General features: G+C 36.1%; 2 protein-coding genes and 1 pseudogene across 3 annotated transcripts; 2 read left to right on the top strand and 1 right to left on the bottom strand.

Moving 5' to 3' along the window:
* Window positions 1–782: 782 nt before the first annotated feature.
* Window positions 783–1766, top strand: LOC309869911 (olfactory receptor 9K2-like; the record flags this gene model as incomplete). The annotated part of the gene is made up of 1 exon (XM_082741671.1): window positions 783–1766. Exon 1 carries the CDS (start codon window positions 825–827, stop codon window positions 1764–1766), a length of 942 nt encoding a protein of 313 aa, XP_082597797.1. The 5' UTR covers window positions 783–824.
* Window positions 1767–9351: 7585 nt separating this feature from the next.
* Window positions 9352–12764, bottom strand: LOC309869849 (olfactory receptor 9K2-like). Its single transcript, XM_082741627.1, has 3 exons — window positions 12700–12764; window positions 12336–12372; window positions 9352–10908 (listed from the first exon to the last, which is right to left on the bottom strand). Exons 2-3 carry the CDS (start codon window positions 12348–12350, stop codon window positions 9934–9936), a joined length of 990 nt encoding a protein of 329 aa, XP_082597753.1. The 5' UTR covers window positions 12351–12372; window positions 12700–12764; the 3' UTR covers window positions 9352–9933.
* A 5653-nt stretch (window positions 12765–18417) lies between these two features.
* On the top strand, window positions 18418–19339 carry LOC309870311 (olfactory receptor 9K2-like; annotated as a pseudogene). Its single transcript has one exon. The product of its transcript is annotated as an olfactory receptor 9K2-like (transcript).
* Window positions 19340–24191: the final 4852 nt, after the last annotated feature.

The raw sequence follows: 24191 nt of genomic DNA, 5'->3' as shown, positions 1-24191 counted from the left end.
AGAACCCTTTTCAGTTTTGAAGGGGCAGGGGTTGGGAGGTTGGGGGAGCCAGGTGGTGGGTATTATGGAGGGCACATACTGCATGGAGTACTGGGTGTGGTACATAAACAATGAATTCTGTTACACTGAAAAGAAATAAAAAAAATTTTTTTTAAAGAAAAAAAAAAAACAAACAAACTCTGAGCTGCAGGCTGAAGAAATGCAGGGAAATATCATGGTGAAGGGGCTGCGGAGGCCCACCTGGGAAAGAAATACTAGTATTTGAGTCCTAGTAACATTTGTGTTTTTTTTTTGCAGAACCATGATCTTAGTGAGTAAATAACTTACAACAGAATTCAGAATTTCCATTGCCCACAAAAAATAATTGTACCTCTTATGTCATTTTTAAATTTGATCACTTTCTTTATATCTGCTCCTTTGTAATGTAAAGACCCAAACTTATGTTTTCTAACTATATTATTCTATTAAATTATTTGTGCATTCTTCCAATTACTCTAATTTCTTCCAATTCCAACTAAATCATGATTCAGAAACATACACAGAAGTGATACTTGCATATGCATTTGGGTGGAAAGGAATTGCATTAGATATAGAGGAAAGAAATCTAATTCCACCACTTGTATGAAGAGGGACATAAAACTAACCTTTTGATTCAGCATCAGTTGCAAAGGTTTAAATTTAATGGACAGTGATCTTTATAAAGTTATAATGTATGATCACTATAGAAAAGGTTTGTAAGTCCTAAGTCTGTAATGATTATTTCTAGCTAGAACCAAGGGGTTCATTTGTTTATTTTCCCTTGTGTCTCTCAGCAGGTTTCTGCCATGGGTGACAGGGGAACAAGCAATCACTCAGCAGTGACTGACTTCATTCTCATAGGCTTCAGGGTCCGCCCAGAACTCCACATTCTCCTTTTCCTGCTCTTTCTGCTTGTGTATGCCATGATCCTTCTAGGGAATGTGGGGGTGATGACCATTATTATGACTGATCCCTGGCTGAACAGACCAATGTATTTCTTCCTAGCCAACCTCTCCTTCATTGATCTCTTCTATTCTTCTGTTATTGCACCCAAAGCTATGATCAACTTCTGGTCTGAGAGCAAGTCCATCTCCTTTGCCGGCTGTGTGACCCAGCTCTTTCTCTTTGCCTTGTTCATTGTGACTGAGGGATTTCTCCTGGCAGCCATGGCTTATGACCGCTTCATTGCCATCTGCAACCCACTCCTCTACTCTGTCCAGATGTCAACTCGCCTCTGCATTCAGTTGGTGGCTGGTTCCTATTTTTGTGGCTGCATCAGCTCAGTTCTTCAAACAGGCATGACATTTACTTTACCCTTTTGTGCTTCCCGGGCCATTGACCACTTTTACTGTGATACTCGTCCACTTCAAAGGATATCTTGTTCTGACCTCTTCATCTATAGGATGGTTTCTTTCTCCATATCTGGTATCATTATCATGCCTACCATCATAGTTATTATTATTTCTTATATGTATATTGTGTCCACAGTTCTGAAGATACGCTCCTCTGAGGGACGTAAGAAAGCCTTCTCCACTTGCAGCTCTCACTTAGGAGTCGTGGGTGTACTGTATGGTGCCGTCTTTTTTATATATCTCACTCCAGACAGATTTCCTGAGCTGAGTAAAGTGGCCTCCTTATGTTACACTTTAGTCACTCCCATGTTGAATCATTTGATTTACTCCCTGAGAAACAAAGATGTCAAAGAAGTGTTAAAGAAACTTCTAGAGAAGAGAAATACAATTGTTTGATTTTTATTTATTTTCCATCATTGATTTTGTGGCAATTTCTGTCATATGCCTCATGGCCATTACTGAAAATCCTTCTCCATAAAAAATACCAGAACTTTTTCAAGGTGAGTTACCTGGAACACTGTTCACTCTGAATGTCCTGGATATTGGATATATACTGAGTATTAGATCATTTTTCAAGATGAACCTCACACTATCTCAAGTATGACTTTGTTTCACAGAATTGATTTCCTTTATTTTAATGGTTTGTTTTTGAACCTGACTTTTATATGTCATTCTGTTGTGTAAACAATGTTTTGCCTGGTGTTTGTCTAAAAATGCTCCTGGCAATATACACAATCACTAGTGATGGACAGTAATGCCCAACTTTTTTCTTCTTCTTTTTCTTCTACTTCTTGTGCTTTTTTTTTTTTAAATTTGAAAGTGATAGAAAGAGTGAGAGTGAGAGAGAGAGAGAGAGTTTGGGCAGAAGCATAGAGAGAGAATTTCAAACAAACTCCCCACTGAGCACAGAGCATGACATGGGGCTCGACCTCATGACCCATGAGAACATGACCTGAGTGGAAACCAAGAGTCAGACACTCAACTGACTGAGCCACCCAGGTGCCTGAATGCCCAACTTATTTTTTTAAAAAAATAATATTTTCACACTTACTAACTACCTTTTTTAGCATGTTAAACTCAATTTTCATTTTAAATGAAGTATGGTAAGTGTATTTTATCAAGAGGAAGAAATAATAAGAAACAAATGATAAGTAATCTTTGCTATATGCATTAATTTGAACAATTTTATATTACGGATGTCAGGTATTTTAGGTTGTTCTGAGATACTGCTAGTTGCCAAATCTTACTATAAATACCAAAGTGATAGTGCAAACAGATTTGGGCAATCATTCCCTCAGTTTGGATTTTCATTCATTTTTTCCCGTGTTGATTTTTGTGAGAAATATTGAATAAAGATATGGAGCAAGTTGGTCATTAAAATAGTGTGTAATCTAAAATTCACTCATCTATGCCCCTGGATATTCATTTGTTTCATAATTTTATTGACTGTGTAATACATTTTGTAGTGGGTTCTGGTGTAAATAACCTTATTCTTCAGGGATCTTACCATTTAGTGTGAAAATCACAACCTCACACAGACAATTCAAATCCATAGATGTTTATGCCAAACAGACACATACAGATTTCAAGGTGGGGTGCCTGATTGCATGTGCTCACAATTAGGGAAAGTCTTAGGTTGATGGATGATGTATTTAAAGGGAGTAAGAATGGAGTCAGTATACTGCTATATCAATTCATGTTATTGATGTGGGCTTGAAGGGTAGCAATGTAAGTGGAAAAGAAAGGATGATTTGAAAATTTCTATGTTAGATACAGAGAACTGATTAACTGATTAATATGAGGGGACTAGAGGAAGGAGGTGTGTCTCACGATGTCTGAACTGGTATCATGTTTCCGGTGATGGTACCAACAGATAAAAAGTAAAGGAATTCTTAGCAAAGTAGGAATAGAGGGACCTTTCCTCAGCTTTTAAAAGAATATCTACAAAAACCTACAGCTAAAATCACATTTAATGTTAATGAAATAGAAGCTTTCCCACTAAGATAGGAATCAGGGAAGGATGTCCCCTTCATCGCATCTCTTCAGTGGTTGTTTGGAAGTCTTAAGTGATGCAATAGACAAAAAAGTAAATAAAAGTATTATGGGCTGAATTATGTTTTCCCAACTCATATGTTGAAGGCCTAACCCCTAGTATCTCTGTATGTGACTATAGTTGGAGATAGAACCTTCAAAGCAAGGCTGCTACAGTGGATTTTAATACAGTCTGACCAGTGTCTTTATAAGAAGAGATTAGGACACACAGAGAGATACTGGATATGCATGCGCTCTGAGGGACAACCATGTAAAGAGGAAACCAGTGACAGACATCTGTAAGCCAAGGAGAGAATCCTCAGAATATTTAGTTATGGCACATTGATCATAGACCTCTAGTCTGTAGAACCAGGAGAAAAAAACGTTGGTGTTTCAGGCCTCCAGTCTCTGGTGTTTTGCTGTGGCAGCTATATCCAATTACTATAAAAGATTAAAGAGAATGAGAAGGAAAAATAACGTCATCTTTGTTCACAGGTGACATTGTTGTCTCTGTAGAAAATCTGAAAGAATTGACAAAAACACCATCCTGAAAATAATAGGAAGGGTAGGACGGGACTCGAAGAGATGATGCTGAGTGAAATAAGTCAAGCAGAGAGAGTCAATTATCATATGGTTTCACTTATTTGTGGAGCATAACAAATATCATGGAGGACAAGGGTGTTAGAGAGGAGAAGGCAGTTGGGGTTAATTGGAAGGGGAGGTGAATCATGAGAGTCATGAGAGACTATGGACTCTGAAAAACAATCTGAGGGGTTTGAAGGGGTGGGGAGTGGGAGGTTGGGGTAACAGGTGGTGGGTATTATAGAGGGAACGGATTGCATGGAGCACTGGGTGTGGTGAAAAAATAATGAATACTGTTATGCAGAAAATAAATTAATTAAAAAAAAGAAAGATAGGCAGATTGCAGGATACATGGTTAGTATACAAAGGTTAATTGAATTCCATATACCATCATTGAGCAAGTAGAATTTCAAATGAAATCACAGTGCTGTTTATATTATCACTTACCCCAATAAAACTCTTAGGAATGAACTTCACAAAATATGTACCAGATCTCTAGAAGGAAAAGCATAAAATTCTAATGGAAGAACTCAAGGCAAACTTAGATAAATGGAGAACCATTGAAGGTTCATGGAGAGGAAGATTAACATCCTCAAGATGTCATTTCTTCCCAACTTGAGATATATTTTCAATGAAATCTCAATGAGTTATTTTTTGGTTATTTTTGTTTATTGACAAACTTCAGATAATAAAGTTTATATGAAAAAGCAAAAGACCAGAAAAGCCAACAGTATGGAAGGAGAAGAACAGAATCAGAGGACTGACACTACACAAAGTCAACTATACACGACCATACAGCTACAATAATCAGGACAACTGGTATTGTGGGAGAATAAACTAATAGAATAACGGAACAAAACTTAATAAACTCTGGATTCAGGATGACAATGGGTGTCATTGTATTCTCATCAATTGTAATAAACATACCAATCTGGTGAGGTATGTTGACACTGGACAAAGGTATGTGTGTGGGGGGGTGGCAAGGGTAATTGGTAGATCTCTATACATTATACTTCTATAAAAATTAACGTCTTAATTAAAAAACAGACAAAAGACAGTGTACTACTACATACTTACTAGAATGACCAAAATAAAAACCACTGACTATACCAAATGCTGTCAAGGATGTGGAGGGACAGCCACCCTCACTCATTGCTGCTGTGAATGTAAAGTGGCACTGGCATTTTGGAAGACAGTTTTTCAGGTTCATGCAAAACTAAACATACTGTTACTACATAATCCAGCAATTGCGCTCCTTGATGTTTACTCAAACAAGGTGAAAACTTGTGTCCACATAAGAATCTGCACACAAATGGTGAATGAATAATAAACTATGGAACATCCAGACAATAAAATAATATTCAGCACTAAAAAGAAATGAGTTAAATCTTTCAAGCTGTGAAAGGACATGAGGGAACTATAAATGCACATTACTAAGTGAAAGAAGCCAATTCAAAAAGGGTACATACTGCATGATTCCCACTACATAACATTTTCAATTTATTGTGTCTTTAAACTCCAGAATATGTTTTAGAAATAATTTCTGTATTTTTGTCTTTTGCCTGTTTATTTTTATATCTGTATTATTGAAATCTCTTTGCTCTGAGAGGCATTCTGTGTCACCTCAGAGGCATAACCTTAGGCATGTGTGTACTCTTGGATGTCAGCAGTTTTTTGGGTTAGCTTTGGCTGTGTCCTCCCCTGATCATTTCATTGAGTGATGTTCCTCTGTAGGTTTTCCACCCAGCAGAGAGACTCCACTAATTCTTCTTGTTCTATTGCTTTGAAGACATTGTAGGACACATACACACACACACACACACACACACACACACACACACATATATATATATTTTACTATGTTTCATATCTTAACTATCCAATTAATCCAATTATGGTCCCCTCTGCAAAGATAGTCTTTAAGGCCAGTCTTTGAGGTTTTCTCCAAACCTAGCATAGCTTTCTTTGTTGTCTTTTTCCCTCATTGTCTCTGGTAATCTTCTAGTTGGTTTACAGCCCCTTCTTAATTGCTTATTACCTAGTGTGTATTGTGTTTGAGAGTCATTTATGCTAAAACTTTCCTACACTTCATTCCAAATAAAGCCAGTTCACATGAGGAGAGCTTTGGAGCCCTCTGTTCTTATGGCCTGCCTTTCATTCTAGGTGAAACCTATGTTCAAGCATGCTAGAACTGGAACAGGAGCAGTGGCCTAGTTCTCTTAGAGTGTCACTTTGGCTTTATGAGCAGGTTTCTGGGTGAGGTCAGTAGTCCATGATCTTTTAAGCTTATCTCTCTTGACAAAAATTCTCTCTCTTTTGAACTGGAGCAAGTGGAATTGGAGGCCTGTAATTTTTGGCCTGTTATGCCTGGGGTAGCTTCTACTCTATGAATAGGCCCTGGGTAGAGGAAGAGATTTCTAGACATTTTAGCCACTCTTGCCTTGAATAGAGCTTCTAAATGTAGAGCTGGAAGAAATAAGAAATGTTTTCAGTCCACTCCTCTCAAGGTGATATGGTAGCCCTTGAGTGGGATCTAGGTGAAGAGGAGCCTGTCTGAACTTGCCTGTGCACTTTCTATCACCCTAGGCTGAAAACTGGAGAGAGGGAGTGGGAGTGGGATCTGGCTCAAATACAGATGTGTGCATATTCCTATTGGCTTTATTCACAATATCCCTGATTTCAGAACCTACACTGTATAGCACAGGCACCCATCTTGAATGAAAAGTAAAATGAGAAGAGTAATTTCATAACAGGAGTGAGAACAGAATATACCTGAATGCAATTCCTGTAGCAATACAGAAATTTCTTGAAACCAGGAAAGAAAAGAAAAAAAATCAGCACTGAAAAATTACTTCGCATATCTTCTGTGGTAAGGTCTATTAGCTTCTAGCTTAGCAAGAGGATTCTTTTAGGAGTCAGTTAGAGGACACTGGATGTATATTGTTCTAGGAAATGATATATTCAGTGATCTTTCTTGGTGTCCCTCTCAGTGATATCCTGGTGTGTGTGTGTGTGTGTGTGTGTGTGTTTGTGTGTGTGTGAGATATATAGAGGGAGATGGAGAGATAGAGAGAAAGAGTGAAAGCATGCTACTGTTTGATTTTATGTGTATATGTGCGTACAGTGTGGTTTTGGTGGGGGGTACAGCATATGGTGCTTGTGGAGGAATGTTGTTCTCCCTTGACAGTCAATACCATTGTTAGGGTCTTTTTTTTCTTCTCTTCTTCTTTTTTTCTTTTTAAGGATTTTAGCTTTATTTATTTGTCAGAGAGAGAGTGAGAGAGAGAGCAAGTGCACAGGCAGGCAGAGGGGCAGGCAGAGGCAGAGGGAGAACCAGGCTCCCTGCCGAGCAAGGAATCTGATGTGGGACTCGATCCGAGGACACTCGGATCATGACCCAAGCCGAAGGCAGCCGCTTAACTGAATGAGCTACCCAGGTGTCCCAGGGTCTTTTTTTTCTCATTTTCATAAAGGATTACTAATATCCAATGGACAAAGACTTAATGTGCTAGGAGAATCGCTCATTTCAGGTTTATTACATTATAGGACTCAGGTGTTGTCTGAGGTGTCTGCATTTTATTCCCAAGGGAGGATTGGTAAAATATGCCTCTTTCAACCCACACATGTTTGTCCTTCATTTCAGGAAAGAAACAAGACACAACCTTAGCAAGTGAGCATTTTTTTGGAAATCTTCATGAAGTTTTTCTACTTAATGGGCCCCCTGTTTTCCCCAGTAATCTGTGTTTTTAGAAATGTGAAAGAAAGTGATGACATTTTGTTAACGTGTAAGAGAGGATTCTTAGAGAAAAACATTAATAAAGAGATGAATAGTTATCACATCTGATGATAAGATACTATTTTGCATTTAATTGGAGGCTCTATTACCTTTTTGGTCATTGTACAAACTTTTCCATTAGTTGTCACCAGAGGGAAAGGTAAAGATTGAAATGATAATGTAGTAGGCAGTTTCTCAAGCTCCTATGGAAATGAAAGCAGACACTTGGAGACTTGAGGATGCGTCATGGCAGAGAGTGAAGGGAAAGGGGCAGAGAAAGTTTCTGTTTTCCTCTATCAGATTTAAAGTCAATTGTGTAGAAAGCAGGAAGAATGGGCAAATCTGACAGCTCTGAAATATGTGGATTAAACAATTTTATGTGAAATTTATACAATCTAATCATTCAAGTAACTCTGAGATCTAGATACTGTTATGCACCCCATTTTACAGGAGGAAATAACAACACGGAGATAGTATGTAGCTTGCGTAAAGTCACATTGGCAAACCCAGAATTTGAAAGCTCTGTCTGGCACCTGAGCCTATTTTCTTAACTCTGAAGTTAACCATGAACTGTTATTACCCTTATGCTTTCTACCTCATTTATTAGGTGATATTGAGTAGGAGATGCTCAAACCTTAGAAGTCATTATTTTTCTACCTCATTCTCTTTTTATCAACCATCCTGGTCAATATTCAGGTTACATTACCTGCCATTCTAAAAATAGTCTCTTCTTTACTCTCCCTAATAATTCTTCCCTTGGTAAAGCCATCATAACCTCTTACTTGGACAATCACACACATTACCATCTTCTCTTTGTGAACATTTATCTTCCACAAAGCTACCAGTATGGTTTTTGTAAAATGCCAATTTGAACACAGCACTATCTTCCTAAAAATCTCCAACACCTAACCTCTGTCTACAGAATTAAGATCAGTGGCCTTGGCTTGACATAGAGGTTTGAATGATTTCCATGTTTCCTTTTAAAAAGCTCATCCTTCACTCGTCTTGTGCATAACAAACTTCATGAAGTTCACCATATAGTTATTTCTCTCTTTGTAGAGAAGCCTATTTATTTCATGTTGCTTAATGCTATTTATTTATTTATTTATTTATTTATTTATTTTAAAAGATTTTTATTTATTTCTTTGACAAAGATCACAACTAGGCAGTGAGGCAGGCAGAGAGAGAGGAAGGGAAGCTGGCTCCCTGCTGAGCAGAGAGCCCAACTCAGGGCTCAACCCCAGGATTCTGGGACCATGACCGGAGCCAAAGGCAGAGGTCCCAGCCCACTGAGCCAACCAGGTGCGGTCAATGCTATTTGTTTTTAAAAATGTGCTTTGGACAAGTTCCCTGATCATTAGGACCTGTCCCCTTAAGAGGTTGTGCTCTTTCTGTGTTTATAAATGTCTTTTGCAGTGTATTTCCATATGGTATTTTAATTCTCTAGTTAGCTATTTCCCTCTTATTTCATGGTGAGCTAAGTACTGAAATTATTTATATGTAGGGAATGTTATAGGGCAAGTAGTACACCAAAATTCAATAATTATCAATGTGATGAATTAATTCTCACTAAGTCATATATAACATTCATTTTTACATTCATTTTTTGTTCATTTTCATTAAAGTTTTCTTGTGAAGAGAGAGGATTTGCAAGAATTGATCTAAGCCAGAGAAAACATTAAAGAAGTGTGTCAATCATTCAGCTTCTGGATAATTGAGCAACTAATGTGTGACCCTTAGGATTTTGTATGCTCTAGAGCATATGTTTCTCTCATCCAGTACTCAAAAAGATTTCTTGGATCAATCTTATATTTTGTTCTGTCTTATTATATCAGATTTTGTTATATCACCAATTATATAACTTATATAACATTTGTTCCTAATTCAAGATAAACTATATATCTCAACATCATCCTCTGAGTGCCAGTAGCAAACTTGGAATATATTTTCCCTAAAATCAAATTACGTGGCAATCATGATCTTTACCCAAATGAAGATGAAGTACAGAGAAAGCCATTTCACTCTAAAATCAACAGGAAAAATCCACCCAAATGTGCTCTTCAGCTTTAAGTACATGGGATTCAAAGGAATAAACTTTCTAAAATATTTCAAAATTGTGAGTGCTTTATGTGCATCAATGCCTTCCAAAATTGTCATAATGTCCAGGCCTTTCAGTTATATCATTGTTAAGATAGAATTAAATAAAAATATTTTTTTCCCCAGAATCTTTTTCAGAGCTTCTTTGACATCTTTGTTTCTCAGGGAGTAAATCAAAGGATTCAACATAGGAGTGACTAAGGTATAACATAAGGAAGCCACTTTACTCAGCTCAGGAAATCTGTCAGGGATGAAATACATAAAAATGATGGCACCATACAGTACACTCACGACTCCTAGGTGAGAGCTGCAAGTAGAGAAGGCTTTCTTACGTCCCTCAGTGGATCTTATCTTTAGAACCGTGGACACAATATACATATAGGACACAATAATGACAATTATGGTAGGCAAAATAATAATGCTGCATAAGAAAAAGGAAACTATCTTATGAAGGTAGAGATCAGAACAAGAAATCCTTTGAAGTGGACGGTAATCACAGTAGAAGTGATCGATAGCTCGGGAAGCACAAAAGGACAAAGTGAACGTCACACTGGTCAAAAGAATCGAGCTGATGCAGCCACAAAAATAGGAACCAGCTACCAACTGAATGCAGAGATGAGTTGACATCTGGACAGAGTAGAGGAGTGGGTTGCAGATGGCAATGAAGCGGTCATAAGCCATGGCTGCCAGGAGAAATCCCTCAGCAACAATGAACAAGGCAAAGAGGAAGAGCTGGGTCACACAGCCGGCAAAGGAGATGGACTTGCTCTCAGACCAGAAGTTGATCATAGCTTTGGGTGCAATAACAGAAGAATAGAAGAGATCAATGAAGGAGAGGTTGCCTAGGAAGAAATACATTGGTGTGTTCAGCCGGGGATCAGTCATAATAATGGTCATCATCCCCACATTCCCTAGAAGGATCATGGCATACACAAGCAGAAAGAGCAGGAAGAGGAGAATGTGGAGTTCTGGGCCGACCCTGAAGCCTACAAGAATGAAGTCAGTCACTTCTGAGTGATTGCTTGTTCCCCTGTCACCCATGGCAGAAACCTGCTGAGAGGTACAAGGTAAAATGAACAAATGAAATCTGGGCTTTGTTTATAGTAACATAAATATTTTTTTAATGTAGAATAAATTATTTACATCTTAATTAAATATTGCGTATAAAATAATTTTAATATCATGAAGAATCAGGAATTTGGATTAGCTAATACTAGTTCTATGAGGTGGTTATTCTATGAAGCAGTGAAAGATGTTATTGGGTTACTGTATTTACATCATAATTTGGGGACTCTTGGTGGCTCAGTTAGTTAAATGTGTCTTTGGCTCAGGTCATCATCTCAGGGTCCTAGGAGACCCTCACTGGTCTCTGCTCAGTGGAGATCATGCCTTTCCCATTCCCTCTGCTCTTCCCTCCAAAAATAAAGAAATAAATTCTTAAAAAAATAAAAATAACAGCAATGTCAACAATAGCTGAACTGTGTAAAGAGTGGAGATGCCCTTCAACAGATGAATGGTTAAACATGTGGTCCATATACATAATGGAATATTCCTCAGCCAGAAGAAAGGATGAATACCTAGCTTTTGCATCAACATGGACGGGACCGGAGGAGATTATGCTAAGTGAAATAAGCAGAGAAAGTGAATTATCATATGGTTTCACTTCTTTGTGGAACATAAGGAATAGCACGAAGGACATTAGGAGAAGGAAGGGAAAAATGAAGGGGGGGAATTAGAAGGGGAGATGAATCATGAGAGACTATTGACTTGGAGAAACAAATTGAAGGTTTTAAAGGGGAAGTGGGTGGGGGAATGGGTTAGTCCAGCGCTGGGTATTAAGGAAGGCATATACTGCATGGAGGACTGGGTGTTACACACAGACAATGAATCTTGGAACACTACATCAAAACCAATGATGTACTGTGTGGTGACAGAAAGTAATAAAAAAAGTTAAAAAATAGAAAAAGTAAAAAAAGAAAAAATAAAATAAAATAAAAAGAAAAAATAAAGAAATTAGGGGCGCCTGGGTGACTCCGTTGTTAAGCGTCTGCCTTCGGCTCAGGTCATGAACCCAGGGTTCTGGGATTGAGCCTCGCATTGGGCACCCTGCTCAGCAGGAAGCTTGCTTCTCCCTTTCCCACTCCCTCTGCTTGTGTTTCCTCTCTCGCAGTGTCTCTTTCTATCAAATAAATAAATAAAATCTTTAAAAAAATAAAAAATAATAAAAAAATTTAAAAAACGAAATTTGGCTGAATATATACCAAGTTGTAACATATTATTTTGTCTAATTTTAGTCACATTTTGAATATCTATTCTCAATATATTAAGTTAAACAATCATCTTTACTTAAAATAAGAGTATTACATAGACCTAAAATATGAGCAATACATTTAATGAGTATGATAGTGCTGTAACCATTATGATTGCCTGTGTTTGAATCATTAAACAACAGTAACAAATATATAAGAAAATATTTTTACCTTTTTTGCCTCCATCTATTTAGTTTCCATTATCACACTGCCATTTTTGAAAATAGAATAAAAAATGAGACGTTATTCTTAGGTTAAAATTAATAACATCAAAAAAATCACTAAGCCTATATCACAGTTTCTAAAGCTCCTTCCAAATATATTTTCATTTACTCAAGTCATTGCTATTCCTCCCAAATAAATTAACTGTTATTGCTCCATTAGATATCTATATCTATATCTGTATCTATAGATATATCTACAGATATATATATATATATATCCATTAGTAGTTATGTAGTTAAATATATTCCATATTTGGTTAGCCTTTTTCTTTGAAGAAGAGATAGAAGCTGATAAATATTCCAATCCTTACATGACAATGAATGACTTTTTATCAAAGCTGCATCAGTTTGAGGACTTTCACTGTTTAGTCAGGGCAAGTAAACTTAAGGAATATATATATATATATATATATATATATATATAGAGAGAGAGAGAGAGAGAGAGAGAGAGAGAGAGAGTTCCTTTCTTGAATTCTATTATGCCTTACATATCTTAAAGTAAGGGTAATGGGATAAACATGGATATTTAAAGACCATAACAACCTTGGGTCTCCAGAGTCCATGATCACTTGGTAGAGTAGCAGCAGTGATTGTGATGGTCTTACTCATTTTACTTCTGACACTTTTCTTCAGGATTTTGTAATATTGAGGTTTTGCTCATCCACTGTGATGGATTCCACTGGGAGAGGAGTAATCATAAAGGCAATTATGGAGACATAAGTGCAAGCTCAAGGGCTGTTGTCCATGAGGACTGCAGTAAGTTCAGATATAAGCAAATAATCTAATAATGGTCCAAATACAAGGGACTTTCCTTCTCTGGTTTTGCCTATCCTTTGGGAAATTTATCTGGACTTTATTTTCTGTATTGATAAGGAAAAACTTCTTGATAATTATCATAGCATACATAAGCGTCATATCATATCACATACATACATATCATAGCATACATAGCATACATTATCATAGCATACATAGCATACATACAGCTTTAAATGCTTGTGCTACACAAGATAAGTTTTAGATGAATGAATACACTAAATCATGTAATAAATTAGATTTGTTAGGCTTTAAAAAAAGATAGAGGTTAACTTCAAATTATGAGTTACCTGTATTCCTGATATAGACATATTTCATGATGTGCAAATGCCCTTTAAGTCGCAAAGTCAGCTAATTTTTTTTAATTTTATTTATTCGTTTGACAGACAGATTACAAGTAGGCAGAGAGGCAGGCAGAGAGAGAGAGAAGAGGAAGCAGGCTCCCTGCTGAGTGGGGAGCCTGACGCGGGGCTCGATCCCAGGACCCCGGGACCATGGCCTGAGCCGAAGGTAGAGGCCTTAACCCACTGAGCTACCCAGGTGCCCCACAAAGTCAGTTAATTTTTGCTAATTCTATGCTTTCTTATGTTTACATTCTAAGTAGAAAATAAAAGGGAAGAAATTATAATATTCAAAAATCATTTTAAAAATCCTTAAGAATATTTATGAAAGATCATGATCTGTATTTAAAAATTCTCAATAACTATGTGTGACTAAAAGACTACAGTAAAACCAGAAACACATTACTTTAATGAAATATTATAAGGATGCCATTTCCCCTAAATATATTCATAACTTAATTTTAATTCTATTTTTAGAAAATCCATTTTTTTCATTTATTTATTTTCAGCATAACAGTATCATTATTTTTTCACCACACCCAGTGCTCCATGCAATCTGTTCCCTCTATAATACCCACCACCTGGTACCCATTTTTAATTAAAAATTATTCCTAGAATTTAAACGGATTTTTAAAATTTGTAGATAGCAGAGTATATGGAACCAAAGCTTTTCCTTATTGTAATGCAGTATTAGTAAAAGATTGGTAAGTATAGGAAGAGTATACAGTTTAAGTATTTTAAACAGGAAAATACTAATCAGGGTGAATTGATGGCTATCAAATTTGGAAAGGCTGGAGGAACTTCTGAGTGACACTCTTACAATGACCCTTAGAGCAATATAGTAAAATTCAGAAAGATAGGCTACCAGTGGATACAATTTAAAAAATGTAGCATCTTAATTGTGGTCTAAGGATCAGACACGTGGAAGCAAAGAGATGTCACTCCTTCCTCAACCATCAACATAGCTTCTCTGTGAGGTTGGGAAATCAACAATACTCTGTCAAATAGCTCATATGTTTGCACAACCTTCCTAAGGTGACATTTCTCTGGTAGAAAATATCAAAAAGAATAGAAAATTGATGTCCAACTCACTGTGCCCTTTAAAATTCCGAGTTTGTGTGGATCATATTGGTAGAGCAAAATTTGTGCCAAGAATACTAGTAGCAGGAAACATTTGAACTTCCAACAACTCCAATTTAGAAAGTACATGCAATAGTGTTTGGTTATCCAATCTACAAAATGTGCCAGAATCCAATATATTTTTTTCTTACCCTTAAACTTCCCACAAAGGCATTAGCAATAAAAATATTCTAGTGCTTGAAATGCACAAGAACACTTATTATCATTCACCATAGATGGGGCAGAAAGAAACCCTCAGCAGATTCAATGATTGAAATCATTCAGTATATGTTCTTTGATAATGGTTAGCTTAATAGAGGAAAGAGTAACAACTAAATAATGGATTGAGAAACTCTATGAGCATGGACATTAAAATTACTTCCCAAAACTCAATGGATCAAAAGGAAATAAAACTAAATCTTGACTTTGTTTCAAGTGGAGAGAGTCAATTATCATATGGTTTCACTTATTTGTGGAGCGTAACAAATAACATGGAGGACATAGGGAGATGGAGAGGAGAAGAGAGTTGAGGGAGATTGGAAGGGGAGGTGAACCATGAGAGACTATGGACTCTTAAAAACAATCTGAGGGTTTTGAAAGGGCGGGGGGTGGGAGGTCGGGGGAACAAGGTGGTGGTTATTAGGTAGGGCACGTATTGCATGGAGCACTGGGTGTGGTGCAAAAACAATGAATACTGTTACGGTGAAAAGAAAGAAAAAAAAGAAAGAAAAAAATGTTGACTTTTAGCTAAAATATTATATATAAACTTTTGCAGTATAGAAAAATAAGCACTTAGAGGGATATATACAAAGCATTGTAGGTAAATATTATAAACAGGTAAAACAGAAACATTGATATTGATCTTCTATTTTAATATTGAAATAGAAAAGAGCAAGTCAAAACAAAAAAATGAAAGAAAGTAAATGTTATACATAAAAATTCATGAAAAAGGACAAATTTGGATAAGATATTCACATGACTTACCTTTTTTTTCTATTGGCCATTCTTGTATTTTTTTATTAAGTTCTTAATTTTAATTCTAGCACAGTTAATGTACAGTGTTATATTGGTTTCAGGTGTACAATATAGTGATTCCTCAATTATTGTATACCTTACTCAATGTTTATCATGATTACTATATTCTTTAATCTCTATCCTTTATTTCCCCCATCCCCCTATCCACCTCCCCTCTGGTAAACATCAGTTTGTTCTCTATAGTTAAGAGTCTGTTTCTTGGTTTCTCTCTCCCTTTTTGTCTTTGCTTTTAGCATTGTTTCTTAAATTCCATGTATGAGTGAAATCATAGTGTATTTGTCTTTCTCTGACTGACTTCACTTGGAATTAGGCTCTCTAGCTCCATCCATGTCATTGAAAATGGCAAGATTTCATTCTTTTTGAAGTGGTTGAGTAATATTCTATTGTGTATATAGACCATGTCTTCTTTATCCATTCATCTATTGATGGGCACTTGGACTACTCTCTCATAATTTGGCTATTGTTAATAATGTGCAATAAACTTGGGGGTGCATGTATCCCTTTGAACCAGTGTTTTTGTATTTTTGGTTAAATAGCTAGTTGTGCAATTACTGGGATATAGGGTAGTTCTATTTTTAACTTTCTGAGGAATCTCCATACTGTTTTCCACAGTGGCACCAGTTTGCATTCCTACCAACAGTACATGGGGGGTCCTTTTTCTCCACATCCTCATCAACACTTGTTTTTTGTTTTTGATTTTAGCAATTCTGACAGGTATGAGGTGATCACATAGCTTACCATTGATTCTTGGAAAGACCAGTAAGATGTACAAAACTCTGGCAAATGTTACAATGGAAAAAGAGCAAAATTAAATGACAAGCATCAGGAATGAAAAAAGGATGGCAGTACAGATACTCCTGACATTTAAAAAATATATATAGCTGAATCTTGAACAATATGGGTTTGAACGGCATGGGTCCACTTCAATGCAAATTTTTTTTTGTTCAATAAATACAGTACGATGCTGTAAGTGCCTCTTCCTTATAATTTTCTTGATAATGTTTTCTTTTCCCCAGCTTATTTTAGTGCAAAAGCAGCATATAATACATATAACAGACAAATGTTAACAAACTATGTTCTCAGTAAGGCTTCTGGTCAACAGCAAGTTTTTAGTAGTAGTTACAATTTTACAGAATCAAGAATTTTATTCAGATTTAAACTATATGGGAATTCTATGTTCCTAATGTGTGCCCAGGGGTTCAGATGTATAATGATTTTTTTTAACAAAAAATAGATGATTTTTAAAAATAAAAATATTTTAAATAGGGGCGCCTGGTTGTGTCAGTGGGCTAAACCTCTGCTTTCGGCTCAGGTCATGATCTCAGGGTCCTAAGATCGAGCCCCACATCGGGCTTTCTGCTCAGGCGGGAGCCTGTTTCCCCCTCTCTCTCTTCCTGCCTCTCTGGCTACTTGTGATCTCTCTCTCTCTGTCAAATAAATAAATTGTAAAAATCTAAAAAAAAAATATTTTAAATAGATAAAGATGATGTATAAAGGAGAAATATAATTTTAAAATATCATCTATAGAAATTGTTTTAATAATAATCTTCCAATGAAGAAGGATTCTTTTCTAATTCACTTCACTAATGTTTGCTATCAAACATCAATGAAGAAACAAGATTGGGGAACCTAAATGACTCAGTTGCTTAAGCATCTAACTCTTGATTTGCACTCAGGTCATGATCTCAGGTTTATAGATTGAACCTCACATAGGGCTCTGTGCTCAGCAGGGAGTCTGTTTGAGATTCTCTTTCACTCTCTTTCCTTCCCCCACCCATGAGCATGCTCTCTCTCTTTCTAAACTAGATTAACAAATCTTAAGAAAAGATCATTCTTATATAAACAAGAATCATCATAAAGTCAGTATCTCCTAGCTGTATTTATGAGTCTGTCATTAGTCTCATTTAGGAATTAAAACATAAATTATAGGTAAATCTGTCTCATAAGTTTAACTTCAAAAGTTTAAACTTTAGAAGCTGGATATGACATGGATTTCTTGACAAATTTAAGAAAACAGTATCAACAAACTTTACAGGATACAAATTATAAAGGCATCAATCACATTTTAGTTTTGCGTTTAAATAAAATTAGATTTTTTCCAGAAGTTGAAGTCTGCTTTTATTTTTAAAGATCTCAAAAAAGACAGTTAACTCCTTAGTGACTTACTTGCTGTTGTAAAAGCTCTTTTTGGTAGAAAGTTCATATTATCTTGAAAAGAACTTGTATCTTTCTTTTGAGATTAATTAATTTTACTGTTTTGAAGCAAAGTTTTATTATAAAAATGAATATAAAATGATAAATGAAATTTAAGGAAGTGTCTTTTTCTTAATATGAAGAGTTAGACTTTAGTACTTTGAAATTACAAATGACATCTTGCAAACCATCTGTATGACAAGATAGAAAGACATAAGGACGTATCAGACTTTGTTGTATTGAAATTTACAGTAACCTTTAATATAAAATATTTCACCTTGAGTTCAAATTCCAGTTTGAACCCTAACCAGTTATGTTATCTTAACCAGTTGTGTTACCTTACGCACGTCAAATACTTCTCATCCTGAATTTTCTCATGTGTGTAAACTTAATGGGACTTAACTTGAAAGTATTCTGTCAACTATAAGTTTTTGTCTTAAATATAAATTATTATATATGATGGTAGAGAAATAGTGGAAACTTTATCTGTTGACTTTTTATTATACTTTAAAGCAGAAATTTGCCATGGGTGACGAGGGAAGAGACAATCACTTAGAAGTGACTGACTTCATTCTTGTAGGCATCAGGGTCCGTCCAGAGCTCCACAGTCTCCTCTTCCTACTATTCCTGATTGTTTATGGGATGGTTCTTTTGGGGAACCATAGCACGATTGCCATCATTGTGACTGAGCCCCAGCAAACACACCAATGTATTTCTTCCTAGGCATTCTTTCTATCATTGACCTCTCCTACTCCACGGTTATTGTACCCAAAGCCATGGTCAACATCCTGTCTCAAAAAAAGTCCATATCTTTTGCAAGTTGTGTGGGTCAGCTATTTCTTTATGCACTCCTTATGGTCTCAGAGGCTTTTGTCCTGGCAGCCATGGCCTATGACCACTTCATCACCATGTGCAACCCACTCCTCTACAGTGTTTTGTATCCAGTTGGTGGCTGGTTGCTATCTCTGTGGCTGTCAGTTCCATCCTTCAAATCGGTGTAACCTTCTCAATGTCTTTCTGTGCTTCCCGAGTCATTGATCACTTCTACTGTGATTCCAACTCAATTGAGAAGATCTCCTGTTCCAATATCTTTATGAATAAGATGGTGTCATTTAGTCTGGCTGTGCTCATTATTTTGCCCACAGTAGTCATTATTGTGGTATCTTATATGCATATTGTGTCTGCAGTCTTAAAAATCCACTCCAGTGAAGGGAGGAAGAAAGCCTTCTCCACTTGCAGCTCCCACCTGAGGGTTGTAAGTTTGCTCTATGGGACTGTCTCCTTTGTCAACCTCACACCTCCAAGTAACCCTGAACTTTGTAAAGTGACTTCAGTATGTTACATTTTGTTCACAACTATGCTGAACCCCTGAATCTATTCTCTAAGAAACAAGGTTATTAAAGATGCCATGAAAAAAGTCCTATGGAAGAAAAAAGTTGTACTTTAAATCTGCTTCCACATGTTCTGTTCTTGTACCAGCTGATTTTATCTTCTTGATCTTTTAGACTCAGGCATTTTAAAGCTCAGGTTTATTTAAAAAAGAAAACCCCACCCCTTCAAAGAAAAATGCACCTCAACAGTTTTATTCTACAGAATTAATAACATCCTGTAAAGAAAGCTCCAAATAACATATTCACTTTTTCGCAAGGCAATGTTAAACCTGAAAATTCTGGACACCATGAAAATCTGCTGCATTTTTATAAAGGGTTATGTATTTCTCACTCTGCAGGCAATAATATGTTATGCAAATGGGGAATTATAGAATTTTATAGTTTTGCTTCCCTTTGTAAGTAAAATAGAGATGCAGAAAATACCTAGCATAATTGGGTCGCCTGAGTGGCTCAGTGGTTGCCTTCGGCTCAGGTAATGATCCCAGGGTTCTGGGATCGAGTCCTGCATTGGGCTCTCTGCTCAGCGGGGAGCCTGCCTCCTCCTCCTGTCTCTCTCTGCCTGCCTCTCTGCCTACTTGTGATCTGTCTGTCAAGTAAATTAAAGAAAAAAATCTTAAAAAAAAAAAAGAAAATACCAAGCATAATTATTAACTTAGAAACTGTGTAACCCAATTGTTTGTATGCAAATGATAGTATATAATGTTAGTGGTGTACTTTGTTTCCCATGTCAGGCAAAAGATAAGAGAACATGTGGATATACACAACACCAAGGATCAGCTTCACGCTCAGGAAGGAATACTACGCCTCCTCCTCGTGGTCTTGAGTACACTACAATTCAGAGAAACTTCTCTACTAACAAACTATAGAAATGATCCCTGAAAGTATAGTCTTCAGAACATGTGGTTATAATGAGGAGAAAAGGGAAAGGTAGATAACCAGTGATCTTTGTTGAACTAATAGGCCAAAAAGGAAATGTGAATATTGCATTGATTTTGTAAGTTAAGATATTTTATTCAAATTTCTTTGAATGACAGAGTCATGCCTACTTTGCTGTCATACCATGAAAATAATTTAGGATAATTTCAATATTTTACAACACATGCTCTCTATGTTTTGGATGACACAAATTATTTGTTGAATATGCAGTTAGTGAAGGCACCATATTAAAATGAAGAGAGCTTGAGAATCTCAGTGAAAAATATCACAAGGCCTTGCAATAACCTTCATGAATAGTTGGATTATATATATGTGCAAGCATGTATTATATTTATGTGTGTATGAGTGTGTTTATTAGTTTGGTTAAGGAGTAATAAAATTGTTATTAGTGCTAAGCATAAAATGCCAATTGAGAGAAGAGTGGTTAATGCAGCAGCAACCCACAGATTTGACAGGTATCAAGGGAAGCCAAGTTCTAGACAAAGTTATAATAAATCACTGTTTTTACAAGTGCTCTAAGTGCAAAAATGAAACAGGGCTCCAGTGAAACAGTTAATGCTTAAGTCCAAACAAAATCAAATGTGGAAAAAGCGAAATCTAAGAAATAAGGTACAATGATCAGTTTTGTCGATGTACTTGGCATTGTGAAAACCCCAAACATGGGTATCTGACTAAGCCTTCTTTTTTTCAGTTTTTGTTTAGATAGCAAAGCTTTCTTTGATGAATCCACAAGGCATTCATTTTGTGGGTTAATGTTTATCAGGGTTCAAGATTTGATTAATGATTATTTAAGAGATAAAGAGATCAGCAAAATGATTTTTTTAAAAAAGTAAGGTTATATTTATCCCCTCCTCCCTAAACCTGTGGATCTACCATTATAGTTGATACTCAGTGGTGAACATTTAATTATACTTGAGAAAAACATTATTCGAGAGCAAAATAAATATCCTATTTGGCTTGGGAAAGTGATCATTGTCCTGTATTATTATTAGTCTGGAAAATACCCTTTTAAGTTTAGGTTTGACATATTTCCATTGGATGCCCATTACTGTTAGAGTGTCACTCTGTTGTAGAGCTAACAAGTGCAGGTTACTAAGAACTGTTGGGAAAAGGCAATAGAATACTGGATAAGAATACAGCCTAGATTCTTTTGCTTTAGTTTTTGTCTGATTGATTCATATTTCCTGTTTTGTAGCCTTAACAGATAAAAGTATTCCAGTGCAAAACCTCAGAAGTGGCATTGCTGAAACTACTTTAAGTGTTTGAAGGAATCTGGGAAAGTTGAAAACCAAGGCAGAATACTTCCAAAGGTGCTCAATAAGGTCTCTGTAATTTTCTTTCAATTGCCATAAACACTTCGGTAACTTTTTTCTCTGGGTCTCCTATGAAAAGTAGTGCCGAATTTATATCTTTCTTGTTACTTGTGCCATCAAGATGCCATTGGAACATCCCAATGTCTTACCAACCTTCTGTTGGCTTTCATTGACAAAGGCTTTTTATTTTTTTAAATGATGCATGGATTGTTTATGAAACACTGCTACATCCAAGAGACTTTGAAGATTACATTCTGCAACATAGACATCACAAGTTGTTATTTAGGGGTGACTTTAAAATTGTACACAAAAATCCACATGAAGAAGTCTTTTAATAGTGATACCATCTCAAGAAGCTGAAGATTGAACTCACTTTCTCAAACACAATTAACTTATTTGTTGTTTTGTACTGCAGGATTCATCTTTCTTGATTAACATTCTTAGTTTGGATATGCATGTATATTAATTGCCCTATAACATCATGTATTGCATTTTGTCTTTAAATTTTATGTATTGTTGATGGTTACCTAATATTTAGTGTAATGATGCAGAACTTTGGTGAAGGCATTTATAATAATATTTTCTATTGCCAGGATGCTAATATTCTCTGACTCTGATAGTTGTAAATGGTAATGAAGCACTGACTTGAAATTTCACTAACAAAGGTTAAAATGACTACATTAAGCATCTGTGGACAAGCACCCAGAGCTTGCTTCAATGTCTTTTCCTTAAGATAATTTCAACTTCTTATTATGGTGATTGAAAAGAAAAGATTGAAAAGAAAAACTTCTTTTTATGGTGATTGGAGAAGCTGAACTGATTAGATATTGCAAAATGTTGTAATGTTGAATTGATATTGGATTGTTTGTTACAGTTATTCTTTTTTTTTTAATATTTTATTTATTTATTTGACAGAGAGACAGCGAGAGAGGGAATACAGCTTAGTCATTTTTGAGAAGTAATAAACTTTAGTCATTTTTGAGAAGTAATAAACTGGAGTTGGGTCTTAGTTAATGGGAATGCTCCTCTTGTATGTTGAATATAAGATGTCATTTTGTCCAATCCCCTGAAAGCAATGTAGGTCATAAAATCAATAAAAGTTTTGAATGTGTGTAAGTTATTATTCAGGAGATCTCAGTGAGGACAAAGAAACTTACTTGTGAAGCCTGGAGAGGGAGAGGAACAAGGAAGAGATGGGATAAGAAAAAAGCAATATATCCTCAAAGTGAAAACATAAAAAAAGGAAGTGGTTTCAAAGTAACTTAATTATTTTAATTCTGTAAACAAACAAAAACTGAAAACAGGAACTTTAACCAAAGACTGATTTTCTATTTGTTCATTTTTATGAAATATGGCTTCTAGGCTTTTGAAATAGTTTATTTTTTGCTTACCAACATTTAAAAATCATCTATTTATTTACATTGGCCCTGGCATCAGTTTCTTCAGCTGAATATATAATATAAAATATAATATATATAATATAATATAATATATAACACTTAGGTTTCTTTTGTGGTAACTTACATAATTAACTTTGGATGACTTAAGCAAAAGCTAAATAATTAGACATGTAAATTTTGTTTGGTTTGGTCTGCATATCCACAATCATAAGCCTGGAAAGGGTGAGTTGTTTAGTCAGCATTTCAGGAAATTAGGTGTGAAAAATCAACAAAGAATTTCTTTCTTTCTTTTTTTTTTTTTAAAGAATTTATTTATTTATTTGACAGAGAGAAATCACAAGTAGGCAGAGAGGCAGGCAGAGAGAGGAGGGAAGCCCGATGTGGGGCTCAATCCCAGGACCCTGAGATCATGACCTGAGCCCATGGCAGAGGCTTTAACCCACTGAGCCACCCAGGTGCCCCTCAACAAAGAATTTATAAATAGGATCTAAATTTGTTTAATGCCATGCTATTGGAAATATTTACTTCACAAAAGTTCAGTGGTGGAGAGAGTGGCATTTGACTTAAATGTCTCACATCAACATACTTAGAGAGAACTATCAAGATGTTTTGGAAGCTAAGGGTTGTTGCTCTTGTCACTGAGGAAGGGAAGATTTTCTGATAACTCAGGGGCACCTAACCCAGGTGTATGAGACCAGAACATCAATGGTTAATCCTCCTCAGCCTCACTGTCTCCTAAAGAGATTAAATTTAAGTTTTCTCAGTGTTATTAGTGTCTCAACTTCTTTAGAGCCATCCATTATTAATTTGTGGGTTGTACTTATCAATCCAGCAAACCGTTAGACTATTTGCATGAATCAGCACATTAATTTAAAAATCTCTGGTAAGTACAAATTCTACCCAGTATCTATCTCACCACTAAAAGAGCCCTCAAAACTCATTCATTTCAATGTACTTTGCATTTTTCCAGGATGTATTCAAAAAGCAGTCAAATTTTAAAGCCAGTCTTACAAATTCGCCTTTGCTTTGGAGTGCTATTCCACTCTCAGAGTGCTGGGTTCTGATTCTGGTAACTGCACTCATGAAAACGAGGAGTAGGATGGATGTAAAGGGAATTTAGCTTCTTCTATCAAGAAATGTCCTCAGGACATCTTGGTTCTTTCCACAGTTTGGCAACCATGGCCATTGCCGCTATAAACATTGGGGTACAGATGGCCCTTCTTTTAACTACATCTATATCTTTGGGGTAAATACCCAGT

This window comes from Mustela nivalis (genome assembly GCF_964662115.1).
Source record: "Mustela nivalis genome assembly, chromosome: 7".
NCBI lineage: Eukaryota > Metazoa > Chordata > Mammalia > Carnivora > Mustelidae > Mustela > Mustela nivalis.
This window is presented reverse-complemented; position numbering and strand designations above follow the sequence as displayed.